The sequence below is a fragment of the Tympanuchus pallidicinctus genome, unplaced genomic scaffold, assembly GCF_026119805.1.
Source record: "Tympanuchus pallidicinctus isolate F22 unplaced genomic scaffold, pur_lepc_1.0 scaffold1, whole genome shotgun sequence".
Classification (NCBI taxonomy): Eukaryota; Metazoa; Chordata; class Aves; order Galliformes; family Phasianidae; genus Tympanuchus; species Tympanuchus pallidicinctus.
The window spans coordinates 29284788-29297040 of record NW_026294618.1 but is presented as its reverse complement, the minus strand read 5'-3'; the positions used below and the strand labels follow the sequence as shown (position 1 = coordinate 29297040).

The 12253-nt window shown below is 37.7% G+C and overlaps 1 protein-coding gene across 1 annotated transcript in view; it reads right to left on the bottom strand.

Annotated features, from left to right (window-relative positions):
- Positions 1–5061: 5061 nt before the first annotated feature.
- The window catches only part of CD109 (CD109 molecule), a 90942-nt gene continuing 83750 nt past the window's right edge, over positions 5062–12253 (bottom strand). Inside the window, exon 34 of the mRNA XM_052678876.1 lies at positions 5062–10134. Within this exon, the coding sequence (XP_052534836.1) occupies positions 9944–10134 (191 nt within the window). The 3' untranslated portion in view covers positions 5062–9943. The remainder of the gene's footprint in view (positions 10135–12253) is intronic.

Here is a 12253-nt window from a genome sequence, read left to right as displayed (position 1 = left end):
AGACATGAGCGTCTCACTAGTGTCAGTCAGAGGTGTGCTACCACAGCAGAGAGAGCAGCTGCTGAGCTCTGAATTACCGGCTGTCCCTCCTCTGCAAGTGCTAATAGGTATTTTAAGGTTGTCTGTGGCTCAGAAAAAGAAGTCAATACTTCAATCTCACCTATAAACACATCTTCCTGACACTTCCAGGACTCCTCATGTAGGAAAAGAGCATGTCCACACCAGTATTTATACTTAAAGTTTCTCTACATTCAGTCCAATCCGCTCTGGTTGCTTCTACATTTTATCTTGCAGGCTGTACCAAAGCCACTTTTCTAGGAACTTGCCTGAAGATGACATGTCTCTTCTTCTCTGTTTTATTTAGGGGTAATAGCAGTGCTGAAACTTAATTATAATGCTTTGATTTACTCCTAAAGTTAATAGAAGATACAGTATTTTTTTGCTTAAATGAGAGAGAGAGAGAGAGAAAGGGAGAAAGAAAGAAGGAAAAAAGGAAAGAGAGAGAGAAAAAAAAAATTACTGATAGAACTGAAAATTAAGTTTCCATACCAGTGACTCATTACGGATACCACAAAAGCAGGTACCTCCAGTCAGGCTTCAAAATCAGCTTCCAGGTATCTTACCATCCTGTAGATGTTAAACTGTCTGGAAATGTAACAATACATGGGTTTCTTCTAAAAATGAAATACATTGCATAGCACTATAATAAACTCAGGAGATTCCCATTTTCTTATACGCCTTCTCAAACAATAAATCAGTTTTATTGCATTCTCAGTGACTGTAATAAAAGTGAGGAACTTCTAGATGCACTCCTTGGTGAACTAATCCCTTCACATATCAGATAGGAGATTATGGCAAACAGTTGTGCATAAAACTACATAAAATATGTGAGTTAAACCTGCAAAGCAATGCATGTAATCAGCTTGAAAGGAATAAGCTGTATGGATTTCACCGAGACTTAAACTGAAGGCAAATGAAGAAAATGAAACAGGATTCCAAACACAACCATACGTAAAATATAAGACAAAAACTAAGCATAAATTGCTGGTAGGAACATTAACACAAAGGAAGTTTCGTAACTCAGTAAGTTTGTTCTATTCTACAATTGTTTATTCAAGTGATTGCTAGGGCCTTATGGAAGCAGAATCAGTGTTAGGTTTATGGACACACACACAAATGATCATGTGAGGGGCAGGGAGAAACCATGCCCATGCCTCAGGCAGGATCCTGTGTGACAAGCTCCTGTGTGAACACTGTCTCAGATAAGTCTTTGTTAGATTCCCAGTGCACTAGGGGTGTTCCTAGCTCCTTTGTACTTACTGCTTTACATCTCCATTATCAAGCTTTGCATTCTCTCATTTATCCAGCTCCAACAGTTTTCACATTTTAGGTTTCCATTATGCTATTTCTGAGCCTACAAGCTGTTTACAGAAACTAAGTGTTCGAGACCCTTTGATTCTTTTTATTAGCATCCATGCTAAATACTCCCTGCTGGTATTTAAAACTCTCTTCTACTTTTACCATTACTTGGATATTAAACACAGCTCACACACTTCTTTCCAACAGCCTATCCCTTATTTGAAAACTTGTCTCATATTAACCTCCACCGTCTCTTCTGCAGATTAAATAAAGGCTGCCTTTAACCCCTTCCTCCTATATCTTGTCTCTGAGGACCCTGGTCATTCGGGCAGCCTTTTCTCTATGCAGCCCCTGTTATTGGTGAGCTGCGCCCAAGCAGCAGCTGTCACTCCGGTTGCAGAAAGCATGGCCTTACAGACAACACTCCTTTTTATACCACCCAGTGTGTTTGCTTCTTGTGCAAGAACTTGGCAAAAGTTGTAAAAAGTAAATAGTTTCGCCTATTTTCAGTGGATTGATCTCTCTGCATCCTGGCTCCTTTTCTGCTGAATATCTACCTTGTTAGTCATTCACTCGGCCTAGATCCGTACAGCCAACTATCATCTTTCCTGAGTACATAGCTATATTCTTGCTTCTGATTTTAGGCCATTTCTGCATTTTGTCAAAGTCAACTTGAAAGCTACTCTCCGGAGTGCTGGAAGTCTCTCTAAGGCTGTTGATGCATGCAAATACAATAAGGCTGCATGCTAGTTTTTCAAACTGGGACTCTGATAGGCTCCTGTGAAACTTGATTCAATGTGACTTCCACTTCCAGGGCTTCAAAGGACCTACCAGGCCTGTGTAACTCTTTCTCTACTGCAACTGTCAAGTTTTTTTGAAGGCTTTCAAAGCCCAGAAAAGCATGAAAAACAGGTACCAGATCCATCTGGAGGTCCTTGCACCAGAAGGATGCGGGGATTGCTTTACAGTAGATATCAGCAGAAACACGTCCAATCCAGGACAGAAACCAGCAGAGGAAGCTTCCAAAGAGCAGTATGAAAATCTTGCTGCACAACAGTCTACTTCACACCAAATCTATTCATCTCTCACAGTTCAAGGTTACCTTAAACTCTGATGTATGAAGTTCTAACTTTTCCTTAACTGACTCTCTCTTCCCCTTACAGCTATGTCTTGTCCCTCCCCTCAGCTTGAGAGCTAAAACATTTTCACTTTGGAAACCGTTCTTCTTAGGCTCACTCTGTAGCAAAAGTGCAAAATAAGTAAATAAATGAAGCTTCTTTTGGCATGTTTCAAAAAGTGCTTTACTTACACTTTTAAGAAGACTCTCTTTCCATCACTCAGATGGCCCAGGAAGATTTACCTCCTCAGCCTCTCAAGTGTCACATTTGTGTTCCCCCTCATAACTATATTCTGCTACTAGAATAACAGCAATACGCTAGTTATGATAATTAAGCTGAAAATGAAAGGTATCAAAGGGAAAATGAAAAAAAAGGATAACTTGCAGAGCAAGCAAAGCCCGCAAAGAAACTCACCATTTCATAGCATTAGAAAATGCACATTCCCCACATTCAGCAGTCCCTCTTTGCTGCAGTTCTCATTGGCCATCATGCAATGGGGAGAAAGGAGGCAGAAAGGGAGCAAGAACAAATGGTAGACATTTGGCACTAGAATTCTAGAAAAGTATTGTGAAGACACGTGTTCTATTGAGCATCAAGGAATATATTTTTAGAAAGCAGAAAAAACATGACAGCATCTTCCACTGTGGGAAATTCTCTTTTATTAAAGAAACATCAGCATAAGTTATGAGTTAAGGGTAAGAACACACAACTAAAACACGTGGTGATAAGGTTAGGCAGAGTATTTTTACTGCTGTGTCATCTTCTCATACTGAGCAAAAATCATAACCCCGCAAACCTGCAGCTCTTTAAGCCGTTACACAAAGGGAGGAAAAACCAAGAAACAAGGCTGAAGTACTCCATGTCTTTTATCAAGTGCTGCCATCTGGATATACATTGGTTTGGGGTTTTTGCTGCAAGATCTGGGGCTGCTGGGAATACTATAGGTGAGAAAAAAAAGAAAAAAATAGATGGAAAGTTGGAAGTGATTTTTTTCCAAAGTTGATACAGTAATTTTAATTTGGGGGATTCTTGATCTTTACAACTGAGCTATTTGAAGTTCTATCAAAATAAATTCTGGTATTTCCCCATAACAGGACATTTCCATAACCCGCACGTAACCCTCCCCCTTTGTGGTTCCATGCTATTCCCTTGGATTCTGTAGCCCTCCTTTGGATGCTCTCTGACAATCTGATGGCCTTCTCATACTGTGGCACCCAAACCTGCACACAGTGCTTGTGATAAGGCTACACAGCCACAGCAGAGCAGAACAACCCTTTCCCTCACGTGGTGGCAGTGCTGGGTCTGTTGTACCCCAGTGTACTTCTGGCTGCTCAGGCACACTGCTGACTCAGGTTAAACTTGCCATCAGCCAGAAGCCTTTTCTGCAAGGCTGCAAGGCTGCTCTCCAGCCTCTCATTGCCCAGTCTGTAAATAGAGCCAGGATTGCACTTCCTCCTGTTGAACTTTATGCAGTTGCTGATTGCCCACCCCTGCAATTTGCCAAGATCTCTGTGCAAAGCCTCTCCAGCCTCCAGGGATTGAGCAGTTCCTCCCAGGCTAGTCTCTAGCACAACTCACTTAGATGCAGAACTCGAAGATACACCAAGTCATGGATGAAAACATTGAAGAGAACTGGCTCTAAAATGGAGCCCTGGGGAATCCAACTAGCGACCAGCCACCAGCACGATGTAACTCCATTTACTGTAACCCTCTGAGCCTGACTCCTCAGCCAACTGTTCACCCATCACATTATATTTTGGCTTAGCTGTATGCTAGGTATTTTTTTCCAGAAGGATAGAATGAGAGACATTACTAAAACTTTCACTGAAGTCCAAAAATATTACATTAATTGGCTTCTCCTGGTCAACTAGTTGGCTAATCTTGTCATAAAAGAAAATTAAGTTTGTTGAACAGGGCTTCCCCTCACAAACATATGTTGGCTGTGACTAACGGCTGCATTGTCTTTCAGAATACACTTCAGAATAGTAACTCCCAGAATAATCTTCTCTAATTTTACCAGGCATTGAACTGAGAATGTCAGAATGACCTGTAATTGCAGGGTCTTCTTTCTTGCCCTTCTTGAAAAATGGGACACTTGCCAGTTTCCAGCTGACTGAGACTTCTCCAAATTCCCAACACTGTTGAAAAATTACTGAGAGAAGTCTAAAGATGACTTCCAGTTGAGTAAAATATGTTTTTAGAATGTGGAGATTCCTCATCAGAAAACTCCCAGATATTGTTCTGCAAGGTCATGTTTAGCAGCCCAACCATGGAAACCACCACTGCAGTTCCATAAAGCTTTAAAATACCTGTGAGACAGCACCTAAGAAGTGCTGAGAATGAGCAGCAGTCCACAGAATACAGAAACAGTTATGTCCTACAAGCAACCATATTATTCAACAACCAAACACTGAACATATTATTATTAAAATTCATCTTTAATAAAATTTAAAAATAACTATTGTAATCTTTATTTGAAGAAAAATAAATCAATGACAAGTTTTCAAAATCCTTGAAAATCAGTTTAATTCCTTTATATTTGTTCTGTTAATTGAAAGGACACAACCATGCTATTTCACCTCCATTTACTCGAAACAGATTATAGAAGGATTACTTTTTTTTTCCTTTTTTTTTTTTTTTTACTATTTCTGTTTTGATCAAAAGTGAAATTATGTATGATGATCATAATATAGATCAAAGTGCATTTCTGTCTATGTCTCAAGAAGCCAAGAATTTTAGTTTAAATTGCTTAAGGCTTGACATAGAAAAACAAGAGATGCAACGGCCAGTAGGACAGTTAAAGTTTACTTTGTTACATCTGCATTTATGCCACTTCCCTCGAGCCAGCATTTTTATATTTTTCATCATATTAATATTCCACCCAATCTAACAATACTAGAATTCAACACAAGAAATCCATTTATAATATAACACCTCAAAATCTGAGCTGGCTGATGAAGCTTTTGGATAACACTAAGAAATACATCAACAAAACACATCATACGAAACTGGAGAGAAATCTTAGCACTGGAGTTCCGGTGATTGAACTATAGCACATATAAAAATGATGCTCCAATGCATCCGATAAGAAAAAGCTACCCATTAGGAAAAATGATCACTGGATTTATCTAACTCAGCACAATGTCAGACCTTATTGCATAAAATAGCATTAGTGCAATGATATTTTCAAGTGGCACACACAAGTACAATAAACTGAATAAGAAATAATAATGAAGTAAAATTTATTTTGACATAGGGAAAAGGAGAATCTAATACAAACTCAAAAGGCCTGATCACAAAACTGCTGTTTTATTTTTTTCTATAAATTACTAGTGATAAAATTTTTACCTATAAATTACTGGTGATAAAATTGAAAGTATTCTCTGTACTTACACAAAGATGGTTTACTGAATAAAGATTTGTATTACAAAAACAAAAGCTATAAGGAAAATCATTGACAGTTAAAATTGAATAATATGGATGATTTTGTCCTTTTTGGTTAGTGTTTGAGATCTAGAAATGATTCCATTAGGCATCAGTTGCTTTCTACATATATCTTTCCAAAAATTCTAGATGTGTATTTTACAAAACAGAATATCATACAATGTTTGGCTACTTTTTGAAGATCTTGTATGCTTTAATTGCACATAGATTGCACACAGTAGTACACTGGAGCCTATATAACAGCTATCTATATACATACATATGCTTTCTACATAAATCTGCTTGCAACCAAGTATTGTCAAAATTCATACCGACCTGAACACATTTGGAGAAATACTGTTAGGACAGTATTTTGAAAATTTACTGAAAGCAATTCTAAAAACTCAAATCCAATTTTAACAAGCAACTTTCAAGCCAAAAGATAGGCAAGTAATGTTGGATCCTGACTCTCCAGTTTCTCCTGCACTGGTGTGGCTAGTTTTCTCCTTTATCGTGTGCCACTGATGTGCACAATCTCTTGCACAACCACAAGCTCTTGTTTGAGAAGTAAATGGGGCACAAAGATATCAAGCTGGGAAACAAACCAGGCATTTGAGCAGTGCTGGCAAACTTGAAGTTGCTGTGAACCCGTTACGCAGCACTTGTCACAGGACAAGCGCTTCCTGTTGTGTACCAGCATTCAGCACAGAAGGCTTCTAGATGACATACACAGAGACATCTGTACAGAAAAGCTCACCTGTGGGATGGAGGATGGCAGTCAAGAGAGGAGAGAGATCCTTTAAAATGCATTAAGGTTTTGCTTTAAAGCCAGTCTTAAATAAATGATTATTTCTTGATGATTTAATATGAGGTTAATGGTTCTACATAGACTATCCATTGGTAACATAGAGCTGAAAAGAGCACTGGATGTACCAGAGAGTACTCAGGTTTCAAACAAGGAGCAACCACACAAAAAGTGTTCAGGCAATGCAATAGGAAGACTCCATTATGAAATATCATTTCCCGACTGCTTTTAGCATCACTTTAAAGCTTTTAAAGATCTTTTTCAATGTTTTCCTAAAAACTTTTTACTAAAAGATTTCCTAGTAATTTCTAACATCAAGAACTGACTGTACAGATGAGTGGAAAAAATACACATAATGAGCATTTATGAACAGGCTCCGACAAAGAGGAAAACACTGAGTCATTGTGCCACATAATATTGCCTTTCCTCTGTCCCATTCACTGCCAACATGCAATACAAAATCCTCTGCAACTTACTCAAGAAAATAGTCACAGTGCAAAGTGACTAAAGGCATCTTTCAAGGCAGCAGTGTATGGAAGTTAAGGCCACCTAACATAAACATTTGTTTAAAGTCATGCTGTACATGGTGCCTTTAAAGTAGCTTACTACAGAGCAGATTTGGATGTCTGAAGTGAAATACTACATTATAGAAAACAAACAAAATAAGAAAGGGTGTTTGTTCACTGAATAACAATTTCTGTGATGCAGTGGATTATGACTGATGCCTCTTACTAGGGTGTACAAGACAGCCAAGAGTCATTTAAAAACATATGTTGTTTGTCTCAAAAACAAATGCAAGGTAATACTAATAAAAGTTGCTCTCTGAAATTAGGCAGAGCAGTTTGAGTCTCTTTCTCCAGGGGGTATTCAGGAAGATGGGACTGAGTGCAAAATAAAACTATGATTATATTCCTCCTATCTACTGCAAAGGAGTAGGTTATCTCCAGCACATCTGTGGTAAAAAATAAACCTCTTCATTATAACATCAATCAGATATCTATGTCTGCCTTAGAAGCTCTACCTATAGCATAACTGAAAGCATGTGAGCTTTGTGTTCTTGAAATTATAGCAAAGGAAAGCAAATGAGATGTCAAGGCTGCTGTCCCCAAAGGCAAAAGATTATCTGCTATCCTACTTCATCAGGAATTGAAACCCATAGTGAAAGATATCCTAGGTTAGCATGTGAACATTTTCCACATCTTACATTTGACACAATTCAATCCTATGAGTAAAGAGTTTGAGACAAAAATACATGTCATTTTTCTATCTTGGCTTCACTTAGCTTTGGATCCCTATAAGCAAGAACATGTCTTACAAGGGGTTACATCTGCATTCTATCAACTAAATAGTGCTTTGAATTTCAATACATACAATATCACTTTGAGAGGATCAGAGCAGCACAGGAACTCATAAGGCACTAATCAACTACTCAAGGGGCACCAATGACAAGTGAAAAGCACAGACTGACTACAAAAAAAAAACGTAACTCTGTCAGAGAGACAGAATTCCAAGTTTGTAAAAATATTTCAAATTCTAAGTACAGGTAAAGTAGAACAAATAACACCCAAACTAGATTTGTAGTCAAAAAGCTATAACTCATTATTAAAAAGGCACAGGGTTCAAGAAATTCCGACCTCTTCCCATGCTACCATGATCTAATTTCCTTTTCTGAACAAAAATACACATAAGCATAAAATACAAAAATATACATTTTAAGCGGTAGCAAAATCTGAATAAAAATTAGAAATTGCTCAAGGAAAGTGACTACCATATAATTACATGTGTACACATACACACTCCGTCTCTGAAAGATATGAAAGAAAGAAAAATAGCCTTAAAATTTCTAACTCTTATAGTCAGCATAACAATAATTAACTTCATTTCAATAAGCAGAAATGTTATTGGCTTTCTTGTTAAAAAGAAGTAAGCATTAAATATCAAAGGCAGTTTGCAAAAAGGTTAAATTGATTGCCAGACAGCGAAGAGCTTCATTCAGGAAGATGCTCACTGGTAGGGTTCTCAAATGTACTCATTTCCACATTCGTATAATTCTCCCAGTGCACAAAGAGAAGGTTTGGGTGTAAATGCCTGCTGTTCCAAAAAGGTTTCACCATCCTTCTTTTCCCTCCCACTCCAGAAAGGCACTTAAATATACCAGGATGTATGTAAACATACAAATATGTTTAGTGTTTCACTGAACAGAATGCATGTGGAGCTCACAACTCCTAAAAACCTTTCCATCAACCAAAACAGGACTTACACGAACACATGGCACTCAGAGTCAACCAGCTGACACGGCACAGAGCAGCTGTTGAAGAGTTATGGCACTTATATTGTCAAAAAGACTTGTATATTGTCTACGCAAGACATAAACGATCCCCTAAAGAGTGACACTTCTAGAAAACTTCCTGAAGCAGACAAGGATCAAGGCAATCTTCATCCCAGTGGCCATAAATATGCCAGGGAACACAAGTATTCTCACAAGGAAAGAGAATCGTGGAAAAACAAAGTCTCAGACTCCTTCTTTGATGATTTACAGTGAAAGACTTGCAGCGTAAAATCCATGAAAACATCCGGAGGCATTATTTTCAAACATGATTAATTACAAATTGGCAAAAAATTCACCTGGCTTCTCTGTAATCATTTAAAAAAGACTGATAATTTTCTGGAATGTTCAGCAGTTTGTGAACGCAGTTCTTTTTGGCTCATGGATCAGCTCTGAAGCCAGTTCCTTTTATTTTTTATATTTCTCCCCATGAGAGCATACAGAGAAGCTAAATACTAATATTAAGCGTCATGTCTGCAGAACCCAACAATGCAAGCTCTGATACCCAGCTCCCAATGCTCTGTTTACCAGGGAAGGAGATGGTTTTTCAGAAGAGCAATGTAAACTAATGTAATGTATATTTCTAAGTATATATATACAAAAATGAAAGCTAGGATGAAAGGAAGCCGGAGTGGGGAGCTAGGTTTGCATTTTCTCAAACTGTTTTCTCAGTAACTTCGCTTCTTTAGAAAATAACTTCAATATGAAACTAACACTTGGAAAGTATTTCCAGCAGACATTTAAAGAAGTTTTCTGGCACAGCCAGAAATTTACCATATGGGCCAGACCTGCTCTCTCCTTGAACACAGCAGGAGTTAGGTCACTGTAATCACTGAAGGCAGGCTAGTATCTGAACATAAAATTTTCTTTGGATAATTTATGGAAACATTAGATGTGAAGCAATGTTTTCTCTTACAGCACCCAACTGCACATCAAGTTTACATGAAGGACAAACAGCACGCAGAACAAGGAAGCCAAGGAAGAGTGCTGAAGCAGGGCTGGAGAACCAGCTCGGTGGCAAAGGTTGCAGTCACTTTCACAGAAGTCACAAGGGGTTATGCTTTGCATTACTTCTGAATTGTAGCTTCTCACTGCTCTTCTCCCTGTTTAGAAAGGTTAGTTAACATTAGTTAATGAACTTCTGAGGACTGTCCAACAGCTGGAAATTCAAAGCTTAGTTTTAAAGGAGTTTGACACAGACTGCCAATTCTTCCAGAAATACTTGTAATGAAACTATTGAAATGCTACGTTTTCTGGAGAAGTCCCATTTGCAGAAAGATGTTTATGCCTTTAAACATTAGCTACATTCAAGGTGTTTCATGTAATTAAAAAATAAAAACATAGTATCTTACAGCAGTGTATCTTGAGAAAGGAAATATATTTACAGGATTAAATTCACGAAGAGAGCTCTTTTAAAGGAAGCACTAAATTCTAACACACACCTAGCCATACACTGCAAAATAATTTGCAGCATAAGTATTTAAGCCTAGACATTAATCTTCGTTCTTTTCACAAAGCTTCGAACATTCGCAATATACTCAGGTGAGAATACTCACACTTAGGTGGTAGGCATACAGTCATAGACTCCTCTCAAAAGTTAGACCCAATCAGTTCAGAAAGCCTAGTCACATGTTTTGAGGGGAATTTTTCTCCTACCTAGTCAGCAACCTCTGTGATAAAGGAATTCTGGATGCTGTACCAGGCACATTACAGACTCTGTCACTTAAAATCAAAGTTTCTCATAACCGAAGCTTATTTTCAGTATTATGTCTGGGAGCTAAAGCTTCCTGAACTTGGGACTGCCTATCTCACCTAGCTGTGTATTTGTCCTCCAGTTTTCTGAAGAGTTGCCACACAGCCAAATGAACTAGAAGCCTGGAAGGCTGTATTCATTTCAAAAATATCAATGCGTGCTAATTGCTTGCAGAACAAGCTTTTGCAAAGTTTCTTTCCCTTAATGGGTTTTGTGGTTTGAAGGATTTCATTCCAACGGGGGACACTGCAATCATATTTTTTTTTCTACATGCAATGATATTCAATTTCAAGCATCAGAGATTAAAAATATAAAAATAAAAGACATCTCTGTGGAGTCTAACATTTATCTAACAGTAACACCCAACTGGCTCTGAACAAAGTCAGGTGAAAGAACAGCCCTGTCATTTGGATGTGCCAACTTGTGGTACGTATTAACCCTGAAGGAGTGTCTTGCTAGCACCACTGTGTAGCATCCTGACTAGATCTCACACCTATGCTAGCTGTAATACCTATGACATAACCGTACCTTTTTTGATGAATGCCAGAGCATAAATAATTTATAGACATCTCAGCTGTGACTATGAAGTAATCAAATCAGACATGACTGTAACCATCACATAAAATATACTCACGCAGCTTGGTTCACCTCTATGAGAGTGATGGAAAATAATAGAATAAAATAAAAGCACATTCCTGAATTAAAAAGGATGGAATTCCCTCAGAAGAAATCACTTTCGTGGCATATGTGTACATGCTGACTAAAAATACAGCTATGCTATGCAGCAATAGAAGTGGAATCTCATAAAATAATATTTGAAGCAATATTTTTCTTATAGTTAAAGCCTTCTATTGCAGCAATGGTTATATTACATAAATTTTAGTCCTTAAGGATGTTCATTCTTATATTTAAATGAATATTTATTTATTCTTTGAGAATATATGAATTCTAAATATATTTAAACCGAATAACAATATTTACACCTATGCATTTATACGGGACTTTTATACACATATTCATTAGCCTGTCTAAAAGATTAGGACTTAAAAGATTAGGTCCACAGTTTTCCTCCCAGAAATGAAAGAGTGTGGAAATTTGTTTCAGCCACGGATTCTAAGTGTTACAAGCTTGTCTCAAATAAAAATTGCTCCAAGTTGTTTTGGGTCCTAGTGGCTTAACATGCCCTGGGTTTGGATAGTTTAGATACATTTGTTGCTTCTCTATTTTAACTTAAACTTCTACAGTTGAGTAAACTTCTCAGCCTAAGTAGAATAAATGTGATTTTTATCCATCTGAAGAAGTACACTTTATAGAGTTGTCTTTTGTCTTACGCTAAAACAAATCAAAATGAAAAAGACTGTCAATACAGCTTTTTTATGCCTTATCTCAAACCAGGTCCAAATCCTTAAAATATTGCAGCCGTCTACTATAAAGAAAACCTAAGATCTTCAACAGCCTGTAATCTTTCT